The sequence below is a fragment of the Balaenoptera musculus genome, chromosome 18 (assembly GCF_009873245.2).
Source record: "Balaenoptera musculus isolate JJ_BM4_2016_0621 chromosome 18, mBalMus1.pri.v3, whole genome shotgun sequence".
Taxonomy (NCBI): Eukaryota; Metazoa; Chordata; class Mammalia; order Artiodactyla; family Balaenopteridae; genus Balaenoptera; species Balaenoptera musculus.
Window position 1 is genome coordinate 2,602,863 of NC_045802.1, and position 20,686 is coordinate 2,623,548.

General features: G+C 39.7%; 1 protein-coding gene across 1 annotated transcript in view; it reads right to left on the reverse strand.

Moving 5' to 3' along the window:
* Positions 1–19,950, reverse strand: part of SACS (sacsin molecular chaperone) — a 79,916-nt gene extending 59,966 nt beyond the window's left edge. Inside the window, exons 1-2 of the mRNA XM_036831183.1 lie at positions 19,876–19,950; positions 3,523–4,047 (exon numbers count right to left, since the gene is read on the reverse strand). Coding sequence (XP_036687078.1) covers positions 3,523–3,542 — 20 coding nt within the window. The 5' untranslated portion in view covers positions 3,543–4,047; positions 19,876–19,950. The remainder of the gene's footprint in view (positions 1–3,522; positions 4,048–19,875) is intronic.
* Between the last annotated feature and the right edge of the window lie 736 nt (positions 19,951–20,686).

A 20,686-nucleotide genomic window follows, 5' to 3' on the forward strand; every position in this document is an offset into this window, starting at 1 on the left:
ATAATAAATGCCCAACACGTGTTAGTTGAATGAATGACTTTAAGGACAGAGCTTCTGTAGCGAGCAGAACTCTGTGGGGTCTTCCCAGAACAGACCACCCCCACCAAGTCCTCTGCCTGCCTCTTGTCTGTAGAAAAACTATAGCCTCCTAGGCCTTCCCCGAGTTCCAAAGAGTAAATTTAATCAGAGAAGTGAGAAAACGCAGAAAGAAAGGAAAACAGTCAAGCAAGACAAAATAATAATAGTTTAGCCATTAAACAAAGTCAAGGACCTTTAGTTCCTCCTCCAGGGCTACAGGTGATATTCTGAGCCATGTCCTTTGAGCTGTTTGGCAGATACTGAAATCCCCACCAGTTAACTGCATGCTGCCCACAAGCATGGAGACCCCAGACCTGTTGGAACCAGAAGGCTGATGATGTTGACTCCCAGTTACCTCACCACCAACCAATCAGAAGAACGTCCACAAGCTGATCACGCCCTCCACAAGCCCCCTCCCTCCCCCTGTCTCTATAAACCTTTACCTGAAAGCCTTTGGGGAGTTCAGGCCTTTTAAGCACTAGCTGCCTGGACTCCTTGCTTGGCACCAGCAATAAACACTGCACTTTTCCTTCACCACAACTGCGGGGTCAGTACGCTGGCTTTACGACGTGTGGGCGAGTGGACCCAAGTTTGGATCGGTAACAGTTCGTCTGGAGGATCCTCACTGAAAGGGCTGCACTGCCATCCCCTGGTTAGATGGACACTCAACACCTTGGATGGACCCTGCAGGAAGATAGCACTGGTCCAGTTGTGGCCGGGCTTGAACCTGACAAGGGCTCTCCACTTGGCCAAACTTTAGAAGGCTCCTCTGAGCCCTCTTTTCAACTAGGCCTCGTCCTCGGGCTCTGTCTTTGAACTGCCTAGCCCAGTTTTAGCAAGAATCCTGCTGTCAGTTTAGCAAGAATCTCCTCACCCTTGAGATCTGATTAACCCCTGCAGCTAACCAAAGTCCTCCTCCCGACCCTTGATACTTTATCACCCTGGCCTGCCTTCAGCAAGTACCCTGTCAAGCCGGTTTAGCTGGAATTCCCCACCCTGGATGCCTCCTCTTATTAATTTGCCATCCACTGGCCCCCTCTCTCGGCTCACTGGCTATAACTACCTAGCTGTCTTTGCTGTATTATGAGTTAAGCCAGATCTCCACCACAATTGCAATCGGTGTCAAGTCCGAAATAAAATCTTCCTTACCATTTTAACAAGTATCAGGATAATTTTTTCTTTAACCAACCTTATGAGTTTGAACAAGTCACATAACTTCAGTTTTCTCATCCATCAAATGAGACACTAAGACAGGACCTCTTAGACATTGTCACCAGCCTGAATCAACCCCAAATGGACCAAGCTCTTTAGCACCGCATACCTAGAACTGTTTCCTTAGCATCCTAGGGGGCAGTTTCCCCAGATCTCATCCACCCCTCCGTATCCTGGAATCTGCTCTTTGCACTGTCACATACTGACACTCCAGAGTCCCCCTGAAGGCAATGGAAGGGAACCAATCCCAAAGCAGCCTTCAACAAGTGAGACTAACTCAATTTTTAGTTTAATGTTCAGATGGTATAGTCAATAATATATCCGCTTTTATCTTAGTGTAACATTTTATATTGCTTATCACACAGATAATGTAACTTCTTTTCCCCAAATACTTGCCTAAAGCCAGTTCCCTGGGAAAGCTCTGTGTGTTAATTCAGTGGCTCAGAGCAAGGTCCACGGCCCACACATGCCCCTGAGAACTCGGGATACAGTGCTCCAGAGATCAAGCCCACCCCGGATCCTTTTTAGCTTTAAAACTTATTATCTTGCCCCAGGGACAAAAAGACCAGACAATCAAGTTTTACATAGTAATGGTCTTAATAAGACAGGTTTTAAGTGTCTTAATAAAAGTGTGTTTATAGGTTGATGCTTTGATTATCAACCCATATACTCTGCTCTATGTATTCATAAATGTTGCTGTAACCAGTCACTGACATTTTCACTTTAAGTAAATTATAAGTTCTGCGGAAATTCGAAAGTACCCAAAGCCTATAGGATGTAAATCTCTGCAAAGATATTCTCAAAGTTAATTTACACTTTGTTCTAGCTGTAAATAGACTTTATCACCTAGTGACTGCAAAGATCATCTAATCTGTTGGTTTTTTTCACTATATGTTAGATGCTTCAAATCAATCCTGATTGTTGAAAATGTATACTTAGTGTCAGCATCAGTGAGTCTATGTTATCACTGCTATTTAAAATAAATTTATAAATGAAATTATTTCTAACAAATCAGCCAACTGATAAGTTGAATGTAAATGAGGTCACCTTTAATTTGAAAAAACATCTACTTTCAAAACTACATGGAGAAAAGCACTACATGGAAGCAGTTTAGAAGGTAAAAAAAAGAAAAAATCCAAAGAAATACTGTGATATAACACATATGATACTACATGAGGGTTCTTCTTTCAAGCTTAAACAATTTAGCATCAGAAATAGTGAGAAAATTCATCTCAGGTGACTTCTTATAATATTAGAAATAATCAAATATTCCAACTTGTCAATAAAAGTCAGACCCATTAAGTAGTCTCTATACCTGTGTGAACCACACATTTGAATGACAATCAGTCACAAAATGAATCCCGATTTGTTAAGAGGTTAAGTTATTTTGAAAAAGTTACACTTACTTCCTCTGTCTAATGAATAAAAATTTTCAAAAGGTAAAGAAAAAAAAAACAAATATTGGGTTTTTTCAATATTTCAAATTTGGAAAACCAAATTTAAAAAATCTTTTTATTCATTGACATCATTGGGTTACAAGATGTGAAGCCCTACCTGGTCTCTGTGGCCCTAAATTTTGAATTACTGAACACACTATTTGAATACAGCCGTCAAAAACCAGTGAAAGAGTATTTTGTTATATGCTTAAGAAAAAAGAAGAGCACAGAGAAATTTAAGGGGTAATTATAAATATACACCGATACTACATTTTTGCATAAACCCTCAAGCTTATAAAATAGGTTCTCATAAAATAGCAACTAAATTTGAGGAAAGGAGCAAATGTTATCTTTTATCGTCATAGTTTATAAAGGAAAAGCAGAGAGCTCTCTCTCTCTCTTCTCTCAGCTTATTTGATACAACTCCAAGTACTTCACAGTTGTTATTTAATATTTTCTAAATAATCATATGGCCAGTGAAAGGCACCAATATATACATTTTACAAAGGAGAAAATAGAAATATAGAAAATACATCTAGTCAACTGTCCATTGTAAGAGCCACACAAGGAAACAAAATCCAAAACCGTATAGAGAAATGTAAGGAGTGATTGTCAACCACGGCTTGAAGTGTTATCTGCACAATTCCCATTAGAACCAGTGTATCTATGGTTGATTCACTTTTACCTCTAAAGAGCTTTCCTTTGTTTTTGCCAACATATGTTTCACATGGGAAAACCCAATAAGCCTTAAAATCACAGTGCAAAGTGTTGTAACTTAAAACATTAACTCATTTACCTATTATCCTTGGTCTCCATTATCACTTGGCCTGGAATATCTGTCTGGGAAAACCATGAAAATATTTTTCTTTCTTCCAAGTCTTTCCTTTGTGTTTCCTGTAAGCGTGTACTCCAGTTCAGCTCCGCCTGGCCAGTGAAAAGGCCGTTTTCCCCTCAGCATCCACTCATCATCTGATGTCCGAAAGCGTTGCTATGTTTTGTGTTTGTGTTCCTTAAAGTATGACTCTCCAGTCTCAAAGTGTTGCCTCCTTGGGTTACGCCTTCTGATCCAACAACCCACAGATGTTCTTAAGGTAAAATGGTATTGATTAGCTAATGGGTTTTGGCTTTTCCCCAAAGCAAAGATAAGCTATTTTCATCTGAGAATCTTCCGTATTTCTTTTTGAAGGAGTTGGGAGAGATATGTAGACGTTCTCAGGCTCCGTGTTCCTCACCCTTATCTCAGCAGACGTGCAGTACTCCTTGGAGAGCACCTTTCTTCTTGCTCCTGTGATACCTGCATCTTGGCATCACTTTTGGGCTCCTGAAAGAAAAATCAAGGAAGGGTAAAGGAAGGGGTAGGGGAAAGTACTCAAAGTAAAGGCACTGACAATGCAGTTCCTCGTGGAAGACTGCCATGGTTCTGAGCTCCAGGGACTTTCTAATTATAGACTGCTGGTTGCACCACAGCCCTGCCAAGTAGCATGGCACTTAGCCTTCCCCTCACCACCGGCAGACACACATCGTAACCACACAAGGCCGCCTCTATAAATAAAGGCATGTCCACTTAATTTAGTTTCATGTTCTCACTACCTGCGCATTTCTCCTCATCCCTCTAGTTCCCCGGCTTCTTCCAAGTAGAAGATGTGCTTCCCACAATGTGCCTTTTTTCAGGAACAATACCCCTAGATCCAAGCCTATGACTTTACCCATTATAGCTCATGTTTGAAAATGAAACATCTACTTTTTAAGAAGAAGAAATTTTACTAGTCATATGCTTAATAACCATTGTTGCCTGCAACAGTCTAACATTTTAAGAAATAAACTAGAAGAAAAAAATGACAAACTGAAACAACGGTAAGCCAGAGGGATGAATGAAACTGAATTTTCTACCCACTCCTACAAGTATCATGGTTACAAATTCTTTATAATTTTCAAGGCGCCCTCTTAGACATTATCGCGGTTCTTTGATAGAGACAGAAGTGCGTTAAAGCAGGAAGGTGAGTCGCTATGCTTCAGCGTCCTCGACTAGAAAGGGAGGGACTGAAAACGGGAAAACCAGTTCCTGACTTCTTATTCTGTTTTTGCTACCCAGCAATGTTTCCTTTTGGACAAAAGTAATGTAGAGATAATAATCTAAGCTATATTTAGAACACTGTAGATTCTTGGATTCATTAAAACCCAGGGAAGAAACTCAAAACTCACTGCAAATTCTTCCCCAAACACTTCCCTAGTGACTTGCTATAATAAAAATATTCCTAGGCACCATGAGTGAGATTAATGGAAACAAACCAACCCAAAATCTTATTATTCTTTTATAGGAAATCATATATCAAAAAATTTGACTGCTTCCTGTCAAGAATTAGAATAATTCTAGATGTTAAATGAAAATTTAAGAATTAAAATTAAACTAAGGAATTGTAGTAGCAAGAGAATGGAAGCCGTTGGCATGATAATGGATTTTAAAAATTGGACTCTTCAATTTGAAATGCTCAGATTCAGAGACATTATGTATAATAAAGTGGAAGAACAGGATTGATTTCTTTATCTGTAGAATGAGAGAATTAGAATGTGTTCTAAGTTACCAACTCCTCTAAAATTCTATGATTCTAGACAAGTATATGTACTTTTAACTCATCAACAATTGTGAGACTAGGAATTAATCCAAATATGCTTTTTTTAATTAATTTTTATTAGAGTATAGTTGCTTTACAATGTTGTGTTAGTTTCTACTGTACAGCAAAGTGAATCAGCTATATGTATACATATGTTCCCTCTTTTTTGGATTTCCTTCCCATTTAGGTCACCACAGAGCACTGAGTAGAGTTCCCTGTGCTATACAGTAGGTTCTCATTAGTTATCTATTTTATACATAGTATCAATAGTGTATATATGTCAATCCCAATCTCCCAAGTCATCCCCCCCTTCCCCCCTTGGTGTCCATACATTTGTTCTCTATGTCTGTGTCTCTATTTCTGTTTTGCAAATAAGATCATCTGTACCATTTTTCTAGATTCCACATATATGCGTTAACATACGATATTTGTTTCTCTCTCTCTGACTTACTTCATTCTGTATGACAGTCTCTAGGTCCATCCACGTCTCTACAAATGACCCAATTTCTTTCCTTTTCATGGCTGAGTACCAAATGTGTCTTTTAAATACAAAACAAAAGTTCTGTCAGTGAAAATATCCTTTTAAGGAAAACCATAAAATATGCGTGTATTGTTGAACAGATGCAGGCATGAACATACATGAATGTTTACGGCAAAACATGAGCCTCCGAGGGAAATCTGGAATTGGCTATCCTTGGAGCAAGAAGACTTTCAAGGCTTTGCCTGCAGCCTGCGTGGGTTATCTGCGCAGGAAGTTCTGCCACCCTAGGAACATCAGCAGGAAATAGGAGTATCGATCTTAGTGGAACACTGCACATCCATGCCCACCAGCCCCACTGCATGAGTTTCCATATCTAATTCCAGCTTCTGGATACCTTTTAAAATATGTATTCTGTCATCTGGGATATTAATTAACTTTATATCACCTGGCACTCTTGACAAACTTGCTAAACAGCAAAGAGCCCTGTGGCATATTATTATAACTTTCCTCTGGATGCACAATGATACATTCATTACAAAAAAACAATCTTTGGATTGTTTTTCCTAAATAACTCTGCGCCCTAATGAACGTACATCAAACACATTTATTGCCATCATTTCTAGCAGGATACAATGACTTTGCCCAGCGTATTACTAAAGCCAAGATACGGTCTTTCTCCTTGACCTCTACTGAGCTGCCGGTCTAATAATCTTGTCAAAGGGAGAAATGCATTATATAGATGTGCCCTTCATGAACCCGTGCTGGGTCCCAAGGATCACCGTGTCCTAACAGCTCATGACCTCTCGCGAGTAATCCAATCTTCAATTTTAATATCGCTTCTATTATGAACATCTTCCTTTTTTAGACACTGGATCGTTTGTGCATGTGCATCTCCCCAGAACCTGTCTTATTCTCTAATTGCGCAGAACTCACCGTCTGCGGTTGAATACCTATATGCCAATGACCACTCATGTGGATGAGAGAAGGCAGTGTGTTGACTGGAACATCAGTTTCCCAAACAATAGTCCCAAATTATAGTCCTTTCATAATGTTTCTCATATTTGAGATGCAACATACCACTTTAAGGATCTTTGGCCTATTGTGTACCACCTGTTTGATTATTTACTTAATTTTTTTTTTCTTTAAATGACTCTCTACTTAAATAAATGTATTATAAGAGGAAACCCAGTACCATGTTCCACAAATAGAAGGTAACTCTAAAAATAAACAAAAGGAATACAAAAGGAATCTTATTAAATTCTGGTTGAAAACACAAGTGTCCATGAAAAACACTGAGTCTTTGACTTGCTCTTTCCTCATTATAAATGGGGATTAGTAAATTTATGGGGCATTCATTGCCTTCAGTGATTTTATCCAGAAAGAAGAAAGGCTAAAAATTAAGTATCCATTTCAAGAACTTTGAAAAAAAGGTAATGGGGATAAACCCAAAGAAAATAAGGTTGAGAGTAGATAAGAGTAGAATTAATGAAATAGAAAACAAAGATACAATGGAAAAGTTAGTTCTTTAAAAAGACTAATAATATTGGCCAACTTGTGGCAAGACTGATCAAGATAAAAGCAAAGAAGAAAAAAAAATGTTGGAATGCATCAGAAATTAAAAAGATAAGAGAATATTATTAAAAAAAAAAAAACAACTTTTTTTTTGGCCGCGCTGTGTGGCTTGTGGGGTCTTATTTCCCCGACCAGGGATTGAACCCCGGCCCTGGCAGTGGAAGCACCAAGTCCTAACCACAGGACCACCAGGGAATTCCCTAAAAAAAAAACTTTAAGGTAATGCATTTTCAAATTTTGAAAATGGACAAATTCTTGGAAAAATATAAAGTACCAAACTAATTCAAGAAATAAGTCAATACTATATTAAATAGTTTCAATCACTGATATTTAAAATCTCCCCTTGGGGAAAACATTAGGTTAGATGGCTTTACTGGTAAGATGTACCAAATATTCAATAAACAAACAACTCTAAAAGCTACAGATTCTACCAGAGAACATAAAAACAGACAATATGCCCAAATAATGCCATGAGACTGATAATATTCCCAAATCCAATTATCTAAACCAGACTGGGACCATCTGAAAAAGGAAAATTACTGGCCAATTTTACTCATGAACATAGATGCAAAAATTCCAAATACGTATTAGGAAGTTGAATGGAGCATGTGTAGTATAATAAAGATAATACTTTATGACCACATTTATTGGACTTATCAGAGGATAAAATTCAATATCCATTAATGAACCCCCGTCTCAAAAAAAGGAAAGAAAACAAAAAACTTTTAGTAAATAGGAAGTAGATGGGAACTTCCTTAATGGGCAAACCTCACACTGGGCTATCTCCATTTCTAGTAAACATTTCACTGCAGGCATTGCCAGGACAAGACAAAAATAAAAAAAAAATGAGATGGGCAGGAGGAGGGGGGAGGGAGAGAGGACAAAACCATCACCATTCACAGATGGGACAGTCGAAAAGAATTTCAGACAAATTAACAGAATTAATGATAGAGTTTATCAAGATTCCTGATAAAGTTCAATTGCACTTCTACACACCAGCAAAAGTTTTTTTAAAAAAGGAAGTTTTTTAGACAACCATTTATAATAGCAAGAAAAAATAAGTTACCTTGGAATAATTATAACAAAAGAACTTGTATAAAAATTTTAGACAGAAAATCTATAAACTTGAACAAAAGACACCCTTTTAAAAATGGAGAGATATACATGATGGGCAGGAAGGCTCAATATCACTGAAATGTCCACTCTCCTCATATTGAGCTTTTAATTCAAAGGAATTGCAATCAAAATCACAACAACCATTTTTTTTTTTTTTTAGATTCCATATCTATGTGTTAGCATACGGTATTTGTTTTTCTCTTTCTGACTTACTTCACTCTGTATGACAGACTCTAGGTCCATCCACGCAGACGTAGAGAATGGACTTGAGGACACGGGGAGGGGGAAGGGTAAGCTGGGACGAAGTGAGAGAGTGGCATGGACATATATACACTACCAAACGTAAAAGAGATAGCTAGTGGGAAGCAGCCGCACAGCACAGGGAGATCAGCTCGGTGCTTTGTGACCACCTAGAGGGGTGGGATAGGGAGGGTGGGAGGGAGGGAGACGCAAGAGGGAGGGGAAATGGGGATATATGTATACATATAGCTGATTCACTTTGTTGTACAGCAGCAACTAACACAACAATGTAAATCAATTACACTCCAATAAAGATGTTTAAAAAAAATCCCAACAACCTTTTAAAATGAAACTTGAAATTCTAAAAGTTTTATGGAAGAACAAGAGGATAAGACTAAAGAAAGACACTCCTTCAGAAGCATGAGAGGAAAGACTTGCTTTACTAAATAGCAAACTGTAATACAAAACTATAATAACTAAGTTGGTATGGCATTCACAAAGGAACAATCAAACAGCAGAAAGCTTAGAAACAGGTCCATGCATTAATAGAAACTTGATACATGACAGAGGTGTTAGTTCAGTGGGGAAAGCTGGACCATTCAAAAAATGTTACCTGGGGCTTCCCTGGTGGCGCAGTGGTTGAGAATCTGCCTGCCAATGCAGGGGACATGGGTTCGAGCCCTGGTCTGGGAAGATCCCACACGCCACGGAGCAACTAGACCCGTGAGCCACAACTATTGAGCCTGCGCAACTGGAGCCTGTGCTCCGCAACAAGAGAGGCCGCGACAGTGAGAGGCCCGCGCACCGCGATGAAGAGTGGCCCCCGCTTGCCACAACTAGAGAAAGCCCTCGCACAGAAACGAAGACCCAACACAGCCAAAAATAAATAAATTAATTAATTAATTAATTAATTAAAAAAAAAATGTTACCCGGACAAGTGCTTATCCACCTGGAAACATAAATGTATCTGTACCTCACACTGCATACAAGTATTAATTCCAGATGATTAAGGGCATAAGTGAGAAAATGAAACATTAATGTTTCTGGAAAGAAATATAACCCAATATCTTTATGACCTCAGGGTAGAGAAGAGCTCCTTAAACAACAAATAGAAAGCTTTAACCGTAGAAGAAAAGATGGCTACATTCAAATCACATTAAAATTTAGAACTTCTGTTCATCTAAAGCAAGCTACATAAATCAGGAGAACATATTTGTCACACAGACAATCAAAAAAAAAAAAAAAAAACTTGAAAGTAAAAAAAGATACAACCTCAAAGAAAAGTGGGCCAAAGACTCACATTTATATATATACTCTTTCCTATGCATAGCATTTCCGTTTTAAAATGATAAAATTTAAATTTGTACTATATTGTGTCTTCTACATGGGATAATGTTGAAAGTGTTTATAATATGATGAAGAGTATATAATGACAGCTCTGTTTGAAGTAGTATCTTTAATATCTTTCATTTATTATCATAATAGCTGTTCATTAAGAATGAGGTACAGATGGAATAACAGAGTCTAGGTAATAAGGTTTTAAAAGAAGAGGAAAGGAAGGGAGGGGAGGCAAGGAGAGAAAAGGGATTTGCAGACAGGGTCGCCCCTCACAGCATGGCTTCATTTTTTGGTGCCTACTTGAGTAGCACCCACTCCTACCCTAAATACCTCTCTGTTATCAGGGCATGCGTCCAGCCCCTTGTGAAACCTCCCTGAGAACTTATTCCCCAAGCATTCAAAGTGTTCTTTGGGGTTCCCAAGATCCACTTGGTGCCAATAAATCCTTCTTCATTAGTATGAAATTCTGCATGTGGTATTTAAATAATAGCACTGTAGGGGAGCAAAATTTGCCATTTATCATACTAAGTGAAGTAAGTCAGAAAGAGAAAGACAAATACCACATGATATCACTTATATGTGGAATCTAAAATATGACACAAATGAACTTATTTATGTAACAGACTCACAGACATAGAGAACAGACTTGTGGTTGCCAAGGGGGAGGGGTGGTGCCAGAGGGATGGATCTGGAGTTTGAGATTAGCAGATGCAAACTAGTATATATAGGATGGATAAACAACAAGGTCCTACTGTAGAGCACAGGGAACTATATTTAATATCCTGTGATAAACCATAAGGGAAAAGAATATATATGTATATGTATAACTGAATCACTTTGCTGTGTTGCAGAAATTAACCCAACATTGTAAATCGACTATACTTCAATAAAATAAATTTTTTAAAAACTTAGGCTGATTATGTTTAAGGCCCCAAAGACTCAGGGAGAACCTCTGACCTTCCCACGAACTGCCTAAAAGAACACAGAGCACATGTTCCAGGAAGGGAACATCACCATACATAACTGTATTATGCACTGTCTGTCTGTTACCATTCCTCTCTGTGTCCCATTGTCTCTGCCTGGCCCAGCAAACGGTTGTTTACCAAACTTCTGCTTTTCCATCTTCATGTCAATTGCCTTCCTCCACTTTCAAGTCCCAAACCCCTATTCCCAACCTCCTCTCATGTCTTTAGCTGCGGATGGTATTTAAGGTGAGGGCTTCGGCCACTTCGGCGAGTGACTCAGTTCCTGGGTCTCTCCATGTAGACACGTTAATAAAATTTTGTCTGATTTTCTCATCTTAATCTGTCTCACGTCAATTTCATCCTTAGACCTGCCAGCAGAACTTAGAAGGGAAGAGGAAAATTTCTTCTTCCCCAGCAGTACCTTACCTATGTGTAGTCCTTTACAATTACATGCATTGTTTCATGTGATCCTCAAGACAACTTTATAAAAGAGGTAGACCAGATAGCTTCCTCATTTTACAGGTTAAGAGTCCAAAGCTATAAGAGGTTAGAGGATGTGCCCACACCCTACAGGCATAGAGAAGGGGACAAGATGACAGAAGTTCTCAGGACCTGTAGGTGTTTGTTTACAGAGATGTTAGCTCTAACGGTGGAGTGTGAGGGAGCGAGGTCGTGCACACCATCACAGAGCCTCCTAGGGCAGCCGGAAGTGACAGAGCCCCAGCAGACCTCTTGACCCCCAGGTAAGGGATTTCAACAATAAACCAGGCTGCTTTCATATCATAATATTGAAATGTGTGGAGCGCATCAACATTCACAAATAATTATATATTGTTTATTATATATATAATAACCTTTATTATATATTGTTTTACTTATTCTCATGATTATATATTGTTATATATATTGTTTTATTTATTATATATTGTTTATTATATTTATAATAAACAAGCCTTTATTATATATTGTTTTACTTATTCTCATGATTACTTTGTACTAATTCAAGATCAAAATATGTAGACAAAGAAATATTAAAATGTCTTTCTTGATTCTCAGTACATGCTTTCACACATGTTTATTCAGTTCACCAAACATCCATTTCTTGGTGTGCTGTGGCCATTCTACATATGCAGATATATGAACACATGTCTGCCTATAATTAAGCATATATTTAGTTCTATTTCATTTTTATTGTATTAAACTACAGAAATGTTTTGTTCCTTACTGATTATATGACTACCACTATATAGATTTTTATACTTATGTGTTTAATGCTTCTTTTGTGTATAAATCTTCATCTGATAATGCATCCATTTTTGAGTGCTTCAGTGTATCACACATTTACTTTTATAAATCCTTTACAATAACAATGCATGGAAGATAAAAGCTAGCAGCGTTTTTATGGCATCTAATATGATTGAACAGCAGTCTGATGCAATTTAAAAAAATAAGAAATGTGAACATTCAAACTATCCATACTGATAAATTGACAATTCCTCAACAAGACAATCAAATTAATCAAGATATGATAAAACTGGGTCTTTTTTTTATTTTTTACTGCTTTCATGATAATTTTGTGTTTACATATTTCATTAACACAGGCAAGAAAATTAGTATATCCTAAATTTTGTACCCAGTTGCATTGCTATTGATAGTAAAACTGTAATGCAGTATGGTAAGGTTATCTTGTAGAGGTATGGTATCTTTAATTTGTTAAAGTGATTTCATAGATATTATCTTATTTCAGCCTCATAACAGCCTCGTGATTTGGTGGGAAATTATTAATTCCATTTGACAGATAAGGAAACTGGTGTCCAGAAAAGTCAAGCACCATCTCATGCTGGGACTTAAACTAAGGTCTTTACTCCACCTCTTACCTTAATCCCGCTCTTGAGTACCTAACACAATAAAGACACTCAAATATTATTTCCTTCTCTGCCCTTTGGTCCCCAAAGGGGAAGGAAGCTGCTCCCATCATATCACTTTGGGGTAGAGTAATTCAATCGAGGCCACGACCCGGGAGTCACATAACCTCTCCGTGCCCAGCCTTCCTCACTGTGACACAGGACAGCATGCCCCATCTACACACAGAGTCATCATAAACACCAGCCTGAACAGTGTCTAAAAGTACTTAATGGACGGCAGGCCGGTCCTGCAAATACGGGATGCCAGTCTTTTTGCTCGTGGCCTATCCTCTCACCCACAAAGGGCCAGGAAATGTTCATGCTCTTCTCGCCCAGTGATCCCTGCCCTTCTCTCACGCATCAGGGGCTAAACAGTCAGTGCCCTATGATGGCTATGAGGGAACAGGCCTGGCCGTCCACCCTGGCCAGCTGTGAAATCCCCGCGTTCGGCTTTGACTCCTGAAGCCACTGCCCACGGCTAATACAAGCACAGTGTGTCCCTCCAGTGATTTCTTCACCTTCCCAGCAAAAACACCCTGTTGTGGCAACCTGGCCTTTCCTCAGAGCAGTCAGATTTGACACCATATATGATCTCATTTAAGGAGCAGGAAAGAAACACGCTTGTTCCACTTACTCACTGGGGTGAATATTTCTTTGAGTTGCTCTACTTGAAATGGAAACTGGCCGGATACCCAGGGCTTAACTCATGGCCACTGTGCCCGAGGGCCCTGTTTTAAGGAAGCAGGGACGTCCAAGGTGCCCCTCCCCCTTCACAGTTCACATCGACCCCTGAGCTCTACCTGTCACAAAAGCTTCACTTTCCCTAGAAGCAGTCTTTTCACCTATTTATAGCAAAGACTAGAGCCAGAGTTGTCTTCAGCGATCTCCTGCCAACAGGATACACATTCCTCTAAAGCTGGGAATTAAAAATCAACATTACTCTTCATCATGTTTGATGAGACGCATTCACAGGCAGCTAAATCCTCTGTGACGTGCTGAAAATTCACCCTTGAAAGTCCCTAACGTTACAGAAACGAGGAACCTATACAGACAGACCCCGGGCCCACAGAAAGCCTCCACTGGAATTACCCTCAGAATAACGGTCTTGCTCTCCTTGCTGTCAGCACAAAACATGAGTCAGCACAGACTTGAACACGGCATCTTTGCAAAACAGAGAAGTCAGATTAATTCACCCTGTAAATCAATAGACCAAAATGTAAGGCAAAGCAAGAACTGCAGCTGTCATTAATAACAGAACTGTATGGGCACAATCTACTGTAGAAAAGGTCATGGTCACTATAGCCTTATTTGACCTCAAGTAAACATCCCTGAAATGGAAGATTTACAGAAATGCACTTTACAGAGCCCAGAAGTGAAGTTAAAGGTAAGGGATACTTATCAGTGGTGTGTGTGTGTGTGTGTGTGTAATTGAAGATTTCCAGTAGAATGTACAGCAGAAAAAATACTGTATCTCAAATTTAATAAGAAAAATGTATAAATTATTCCCTTACTGTCCCAAATCCCTTCTATGTTGTACAAATCTTCCTCATCCACTTTGCAAAAAGTTCCTCAAGAATGTCTTACTCAACTTTGCCCCCCTACTCGGTCAGATGCAGGGCTATGGATACATAAGGTATTCAATAAAGAATGAATAGTTTAGTCACTTTGTTCCATTTCCAGGTAATAAAAGACATATATACTGTCATAGCATATCTTGAATCGAGTTGATCTAGCCTCAGCTTTGGGTCTGTCGACGGGCAGAGCTAATTGTTGGAGGCATGGGTTTGGAAGGGTTACCACTGGAATAAACTCCGTGGAGTCTTAGGTTTACCTTTAAAAGCTCAGTTATCTTCAAAGATAAATTTTACATAAAAATAATATGCAATGTGGGTGAACTGTATAGTATGTGAATGATAACTCAATAAAGCTTTTAAAAATAATATATTAAAAATAGATTATATGATTGAAATACATCTCTTTTGATATTATCTGACTAATATTATTATTATCTAGCTTTTTGAAGGGAAAAATAACATTCACTCATTCACTTGAAAACCAGTGTTTCTCTGGAGCCTGCCAGGGACTTTGCTCACCAGCCATCTGATCCCAGAGGTGTGGAGGGGAGAGGGTCACTGAGCTATTATTCTCAGGCCCAGTTAAGGAGAAACTGAGGCTCCAAGAGATGAAGCATCAGAGCTAGTCTGATGTAGAGCCCGTTTTCAAAACCGCGTTTACCTGACTCCTAATAAATGTATTTAAAGTCTCGGGTATTTTTTTTCAGTCATTAGCCGGGCCTCTGGGGAAAATGAAGGTGAGTGGTACATAATACGTTCTTCAGGATCAGAATTTTCTTAGGATAATCATTGAACTTAAACATTTAATAAACAAAAGTATCAATAAATAAACCCAGGGAAATGTTTGGCATGTTATGGAAAATTGATAAAGATTAGATATAACTTATATTTTAAGTTTAAAAACCTAACAAATTAATATCTTTAGGCTCAAAGTAACTATTATTTAATTTATCAGTTAAGATTCTGTTTATATAAGGTTGCCAGACTTAGCAAATAAAAATATGCCCAGTTAAGTCTGAATTTCAAACAAATAACAAATAATTTTTTTAGGTTATGTTTATCTTATGCAATAGTTTCTGTAATTTATCTGGTAACCCTATTAGGACTTTTTTTAATGGTTAAATGTATCATTGCATTAAAAACAAGGAGGGGGGTGGGATGAATTGGGAGATTGGGATTGACTTATATACACTACTATGTATAAAATAGATAACTAATGAGGACCTACTGCATAGCACAGGGAACTCTACTCAGTGCTCTGTGGTGACCTAAATGGGAAGGAAAACTAAAAAAGAGAGGATACGTGTATATGATTCACTTTGCTGTACAGCAGAAACTAACACATACATACATTCCCACATCTCCTAAATGTTTTCTTTATTAAAAAAAAAAAAAAAAGGAGAAAGACTAAACCTCTATTAATATGGTGAAATAGTGCACAAAATCCAGATGCCCCAAAAATTCACATACAAAGTCCTCTCTAGCACTTAGTACTTTAATGAAATAAGGAGATCTATGAAGTTTAAATGATCACCCATAAAAATATTCAGGCAGCTTTGACTTATTTTAAAATGCTGTCATTTCAGAACACGTGAAAAGGATATGTGAACTGCAGAGCCCGTATTTTCTTGACTAGAGGACAGACTCGTGGTCTCATCCAGAGCAGAATATTGAAAACGAATGCTTGTCTGGATGGCATGTTGCTGTAAGTGGACCATAGATTTCCCCTTACAAAACCGAGAAGCCCCATGGCATCCTGGGCTTCACATCGCCACGACCTCTTAGTGCCCTGAGAGGGCACACCGGGTGCAGGGGTCACCGCTCAGGGTTGGCAATCTGAGCGCTCACTGATGTCCAGCAACAAAAGCGAATTTAGATACCGCCCAGTCAACCCCCTCTTTCTACAAATAAGAAATGGTCAGGGCTCCACTCTTTTAATTTTACATTCTATAATCTGCAAAATGGGCTGCCTGTTTCACAAGGCTGTTGTGAAAGTGAAGAGAGACAACATACGTGAAAGCGTGCTATTTGATCAATAATTGTGATAAACTGGAGTATACCAGGCCTTGAAGGAAATTTAAAGACTGCCTACACCATACCTCTTATCTCAGAGCTGAGGTTAACAGACTTTCCCATTAGCACAAAGAGAAGCCACAGCCAAGGCAGAGCTACACCTCTGATTCCCAGGCCAGTGTTTCTTCCAACTTCTTATGTCTCCTGGCACAATGGCGCCATCCTCGACTTAAATCTGACACTATGTGCTAAGAGCAGAGTTTAAGGAAAGCAAAGGTGGCCAGGAGAAAGGCATGCAAAATAGAAACTAAAACAGTAACGGGATTGGCAATATGAAAAGCAAGTTGCCACCCAGGTTGTCCAAGATCAGAACTGCCACGGGAATTGTTCCAATTTCAAATCGGCGCCCTTTTGCACTGCTCACTTGGACTCATGGCCGGACAGTCAATATCATCCTCAATTCTGCCATCATACAGGATTTGATGGGAGCCAGAAAAAGGAAATTGGCCTTTCCTCTTCCAGTAGAACATGCCTGCGGCAACATGGAAATATCAGCATCACTTTTATAAGAGATCCTTAGCAAGTGCTGAATATATTTTTTGTACTTAAAGCTGATTAAGAAGCACTTGGTCAAAAGATCATTTCAAAATTCATACCTTTAGGGGTATCCCTGGTGGCGCAGTGGTTGAGAGTCTGCCTGCCAATGCAGGGGACACAGGTTTGAGCCCTGGTCTGGGAGGATCCCACATGCCGTGGAGTAACTGGGCCCGTGAGCCACAACTACTGAGCCTGCGCCTCTGGAGCCTGTGCTCCGCAACAAGAGAGGCCGCAACAGTGAGAGGCCCACGCACCGCGATGAAGAGTGGCCCCCGCTCGCCGCAACTAGAGATAAGCCCTTGCACAGAAACGAAGACCCAACACAGCCATAAATAAATAAATAAATAAATTTAAAAATTAAAAAAAAAATTCATACCTTTAGTGAAATGGTATGAGAAACCTCTTTTTTTTTATTTTTTAAAATAAAAATTTATTAAAGAATTAACAACAAAACATAATAATAAGCATAAATAGTAAAACAACAAACATAGAATTACCGAGAACCCAATCCCTGTATAACACTATGTACATTCTTACTGTTAAACATGGTCTTATCCAGTGTGAACAGCAATTTATGCTTTACTTATTTTTGCTTGTCAAAAAATGAAGGATTTTCTTCTTTGCTTAATGAATAAATCTTTTGTTACTTTACCTAGGCTCTCCACTTGGGAAGGAAAATCTTGAACGTATGCTAATCGTAATTGAAATTGTATTATAATTGAAAGTCAGTTATGTTGTCATCAGCTTGCATTGTTCTGTTGGAAATAATTGTGAAAACCTGAACTCCATCTTAGGATGATTATTTAGTCAACAAGGACTCTTCATTGCCATTTTTATCAAGGGGGTTTATTAACGTCTAGTCTTAAAAAAAGATAATTTAAAATTTTGACAACACTTTTTTTGGCTCCTACGTACCTATTCATTAAGGAATCATTCACCTAATGACATAAGCAAAATGCCTTTTCTTTCTCCTATCGAAATGCTTTCTATTTCTTCCATCTACCTGGCTCTGGGATGTCAGCAGTCACAGTGAATCAGTAGAAGGAAAGAAGACCAGGGCCCTTAAAAGAGGAAAAATAATCCACATTTCATTGTGCCCAAAGACAATTCAAATCACTAGATTTACAAGAATGTTTGAGAAACCTCTTTAGCCTGCTTCCCCATGGAGGGGTGGATTGAATGAGAAAATGACAAAACACCCGCGAAGTAGCTACCTTTGTGCCAAGTACCGTGCTCGGTGCCTTCAGATGCACTGGATCATTTCAACCCTAGAAAATTGTGTGAACAACTGCCATCATCTCTGACACAGGAAGGAACTGAAGCTCGCAGAAGTTGAGTGGATTTTCAGGGGCTGCAGAGCTGAGATCTGAACCCAAGGCTTCTGAGAGCAAATCCAGTGTCAAGCAGCAATACACAAGATGCTGCTGATGTAAGCCAAAAGTCTTAAAATAAGGCTGTCAATCAGGTTTTCCTTCCTATTATGTGAAGAATAGAAAACACCATATTAATCATGGAAAAGATCTTACAAACCAAGCCAGGAACAAGGAAAATATGGGAATATGGTTTGTTTGAAAGGGAGACCGAAGGAGTCTTGACCTCCACAGAAAAGGAGGCAATTGGCCAGCTGAAAAGCCAGGAAGGTAAAGAAAGGATGAAGGGATGGCCACAGAGGAAGGAGGAAAAGGAACTGGGTATCCTTTGTCCATGATGTGAAGAAGACTGCATTAAGATTAGGGAAAGACAGCTGGTTAGTCATCAGTAAAACCAATGGGTTATGGTAACCATGCATTAACCTAATATGTGTCTGGTTATCAAGGAATAACTTCCGAAAACAATGTGAGAGATTTGCTTTTCAAGTGACAAATAAAATGGCATTAAGTGTCAATCGCTAATCTGCAGTGGAGGAAAGGTAAGAGCTCCCCTCGGTATAACTTCAGGGCAGCTCCCCTCCGCTCGGGGAGCCTATGAGCTTGGCCTGCATTCTGCCTTTTACTCAAATGAACAGGCTTTCCTCACACAGAGAGAACAAAACTTACACAAAAATTAAAGCCCAAGCTATCGACATGCTAGAAGCAAACCCAACACTCTTCACCGAGGCATCAACCTTGTTTTAAGAAAAAGAGTGAGAGATTTTCGTTGCTACTGTTAAAGCTGGGATACTCTAAGAATTTAATGATCACTTATTAAAATAAAATTTAATAACTAAGTAAAATGTTTTCAACTAAAAGCAGGATTTTCAGATATTACTACTTAAGATAACTGCAATAAGTGACATCATTTACGAGCATGCTGTTTCAAGGAGGACCATTACTATAAATTAGACCAGAAGGCACTTGGGGAACCCCGCTTTATTATTCAATAGCACTCTGCGCTCCACACTCTGCATTACAGCAATAGACCCTTTGTGAGCAAACCCACAGCCCGGGGTGGGAATTAAAATGACAAAGCCGGGAGCTCTGAGCATCTCGGCCGCGGGCATCTCTCTAGCAAGGCTGCAGCCGGCGCCTCCCCCGCAAACCGCAGGCTGCGGCCCAAAGTGGGAATCGCCAAAAGAACCCCTAACTTACAGCAGCACAGAGCTTTAAAGAAGCGTCTCTGTCCTCTCACAAGGCCGTTTCCCAAGGCGACCGCAGGGCCCGGCTCTCAGAGGACCTGGTGACCCATCCCCCGCGGAGCCCGCATTCCCGGGGGCCCCGGCCCGCTCCCGTGACATCCGGCCGGCCCCTCGCATACTCACCGGTGGCTGCCAGCATCGCGTCCCCGGCCTTTGTGGTCCTTGTGTCCCATCAGCAGGTTCCAGCGTGACTGCCACCGCAGCCGCACTGGTCCAGGCCACTGGACGCCGTGCCGCAGTCAGCAGCTACCCGCCCACACCCCGCGCGCCTTTTTTTTTTCTTTTTAAAGAGACAGGACCATCACCAACCTTCGGTTTCAATAATGCTGCAAAATGCGGCTCGGTCGCTCCAACGGGTGGTACTGAGGACAGTAAGTGCATTATCTCTCTTGTTCAAATTACAGAGTTGCACTTAGGAGGAAGGCATGGCTACCAGCAGATCATCTCTCTTGGGCACTGGTAGACCTAAGGCTGTGTGACCTTAGGCACGTCGGTTGTGGGTTGCATTTTCCCCATGGAAAACAAAGACTGTGACCGGCCATATCCAGCCTGGAAATCCTATCATCTACTAGAATTAAGGAGCAGCCACACACCTGCTGCTAGAACACGATAATACGCTATGCTTGCCTTGCAGGTTCTAGCTCACAAGGAATTTTTTGTATTTTATTTGGATTTGGGTAGGAGTTTCCAAAGGTTAAAAAGAGCATTCACTCAATAGGCTTTGTAAACTGTGAAATGCTATACAGCTGTCAAACGCTCTAAGTTTTCATTGTTACTGTCTATTTAATAATAAAACGATAGGAATGCTAGATCAGATAGTATCTACCTCCTTGCTTCCTACAAGAGGAGGATGTGAAATACCAGGAGAGTCTGTTTTCATAGGCAGCCCTACCTCCCCTCCCCCTTCTTGCACCGTCTTCCTCATCCAGGTTCC